The sequence below is a fragment of the Rhagoletis pomonella genome, unplaced genomic scaffold (assembly GCF_013731165.1).
Source record: "Rhagoletis pomonella isolate Grant_MI unplaced genomic scaffold, Rhpom_1.0 Rhpom_scaffold_00011, whole genome shotgun sequence".
Lineage (NCBI taxonomy): Eukaryota > Metazoa > Arthropoda > Insecta > Diptera > Tephritidae > Rhagoletis > Rhagoletis pomonella.
This window is the reverse complement of record NW_023458565.1, coordinates 916,228-918,985: the sequence shown is the minus strand read 5'-3', so window position 1 is coordinate 918,985 and position 2,758 is coordinate 916,228. Positions and strand designations below refer to the sequence as shown.

General features: G+C 35.3%; 1 protein-coding gene across 1 annotated transcript; it reads right to left on the bottom strand.

Annotated features, from left to right (window-relative positions):
* Nucleotides 1-708: 708 nt before the first annotated feature.
* On the bottom strand, nt 709-2,512 carry LOC118747268 (EEF1A lysine methyltransferase 2-like). Its single transcript, XM_036481269.1, has 2 exons — nt 2,404-2,512; nt 709-2,323 (listed from the first exon to the last, which is right to left on the bottom strand). Exon 2 carries the CDS (start codon nt 2,314-2,316, stop codon nt 1,651-1,653), a length of 666 nt encoding a protein of 221 aa, XP_036337162.1. The 5' UTR covers nt 2,317-2,323; nt 2,404-2,512; the 3' UTR covers nt 709-1,650.
* Between the last annotated feature and the right edge of the window lie 246 nt (nt 2,513-2,758).

Below are 2,758 nucleotides of genomic sequence, written 5' to 3'. Positions count from 1 at the left end.
ACATAATTTACGTAGATATATCAATATTACGTTCAATATGCCAGATTTTCTGCAAATACATTAGAATTTACAAAAGGAGTTTCACTACTAATTGCCTACTTTGCGTACTTTTCTACTACCATTTTCGCACCAAGAGATTTCATTCTTCCCCTTTCTTTGTCCTTTGCAAATGCAACCTTTTGGAAGGGTGAGTCAAACCGCTGCTGTCAATAATTATCTAACCTTGTATTATTGAATCATGTCCTCGGGGTAAAATGTGATCAGGGTTGATAATGAGGAGCATCAATTTTGCTGATTCAGAGTTGCATGCAAAATTACTGTGGTACGAAAGGGAGCAACAACCGTAATTTGATACAAAAAAGGAGTAGTTTCATTACTACTATTTCTTGATTATAAAGCAGATTTTTGACATTTCTCTAAAAGTAAACATTAAGCATAGCTTTGCCACATTAAATTTTTTGATAGGAGAGATTTTCTTTTAAATATTTGGGAGTAAAATTTACATACAAACAATAGTAAGTTGATGTGTTCGATAATCAAATTTGAGCGTTTTTCTCAAGCGTTTAAAAGATACTTTGAATTATTCGATGTACAGAGATGAAGAAATAAAATAAAATCTAGTTTTGAAACATTTATTTGTTAAAAACCGGTTTTTCATTTTATTTCAAACAAAATAAATAAATTTATATAACAAAACTCTTTTTTTTTTTTGTTAAATAGTCCGAAGAAGATGTAATGTTAGTTATTTCGTCATTAAAGCATAGTCCGAAACCAGGATTCGGAGAAGGTTGAATGGTCTCATTGCGCTTACAATGAAAGGAGTCACAATTCAGAATTCTCCGGAAGTGAAGTATCTATAAGTAACACTGGATACAAAATTATAGTGGAAATCTGACGAGGAACAGTGGTATGGTGGAGCAGATTCTCAATCAAGAGCGTGAGAAGTCTGCTTGCAAAACTTCAAAGAATTGCTGCCGTGTGCGGTACGAAAGATTTCTCTACAACACGTGGCGTTGCTCTTGATGCACTGACCCGTCACTTTGTGCCTTCATATGTGGGGGATCTATCACCTTATATTAATTCGCCTTGCTGCAAGTTTTACGTACGAAAACGACATCCAGTAAAAACCAGTAAAATTAGTACTGGATTTTACTGGATAGTGCGTACGCGAACAGGGTTATTATGAAGCTTCAAAGATCTAAGTATCCGTCAAGTTGTTTATGGAAACTACCTTCTTTTTTTTTATCAAGGCAGGAACTAGCAGCTCTCTCTCGTTCTCACGCTCTCATTTTTTGGGCTCTCCTGCTGGTAAAATTTTTACCAACGATACCCATTTTTTCAAATTCGGTCAGGAATTTTTCAAAATAATGGTCATTTTAAATTTTCGAAAATTCCCCCTTCGCCCCACCATTACCCCGAAAATATGTTTGCCATAAAAATTTGTATACCATGTAAATTAGAAAAAAGGGCGGACCACGCCCTCTTTTTTTTGTCTTGTTCCAGCTTAACGGGCCTTATTCTGAACTTATGCCAAAGATTTATCCATGGAATATATGTATATTAACGCAAGAAAACGTGATTCCATGGACAGTATTTATGTATCTGCATCAGATGTTCTTAATTAACAAATTTTATTTCAGACAAGTTTTATTAGCTTATTTTCTTAGTAAAAACTATGGAGCTGACTACACTTCCAACTTTGCCTCCAAATTTAAACGAGGGTGTGGGAATTGTACATTTCTTGAGAAATTTATCAACAAAACTAATTATGAGTTCATCTTCAGTCCAATTACACGATGTTATAATAAAAACACTTTTTTCATCCATAATACTATGAACTGTACGAATATAAGCCTCTCGTTTTTCCTTTGGATTTTTCGGGCATAAGCTGATAGCGTCATAAGTACCTTTGTCATGCACAATGCCGAAAGGAGTGTCAATTTGTTGCAGAAAAAGTTCGTTATTTAGCAGATCAGCAACCTCGTAACGAATGATCAATTCTTGATCTTTGGCAATTTGTTTGGCCAACTCAATAGCATTGGGAGAGTAATCTACGCCAAGCAAGTCGGTATATCCCTCGCGTGCCAATTCAATTAGAAGCATGCCATTGCCACATCCCATGTCAATTATCTTTATATCTGTTGATAAATTATCCTGCTTCATTATCCAGTTTATGACGCGAATCTGGGAGTCCTCATCAAACCAAATTTCACCAACATCTCCATAATTTTTGTAGTTTTTAATTTCACGGTCGTAGCTGTTGTCCCAATATTCTTTGGTACCAAGCTCGGAGCCATTCAGCTCATCCACAGACATCTTACTTCTACACGGTATAATTGTATGTATTTGTATTAAAACAATTAATGTAACGTAAATAATAAATATAACTTTGGGCACATGTACTTGCGAGATAGAAAAATTTGCCAGTAGTAAAAACGTAACTTTTATCTGTGTTTTTACGTGAAGTTTGCTATTGCCATGATTGACGTTTTCGAATGCAAAACTTGACAACCATGGTCAGATAACGTAGATTCTATGTTTTATGCAATACGTTCTCTGGTTAGGCATGTCAGTGGCACAATCGATGTATTTCTTTGATTCGGTACATCGAAAAATACAACAATATTTTTGGACCCATCGATGGGAATACATCGATTTATCGATTTGCATAGGGTTTTTCAGTTATTGGGCCGTATGTATAAAGACTTAGGGCCGGTTACTCAATGTCTGGTTAACACTAATCTGCGGTTAAACATCG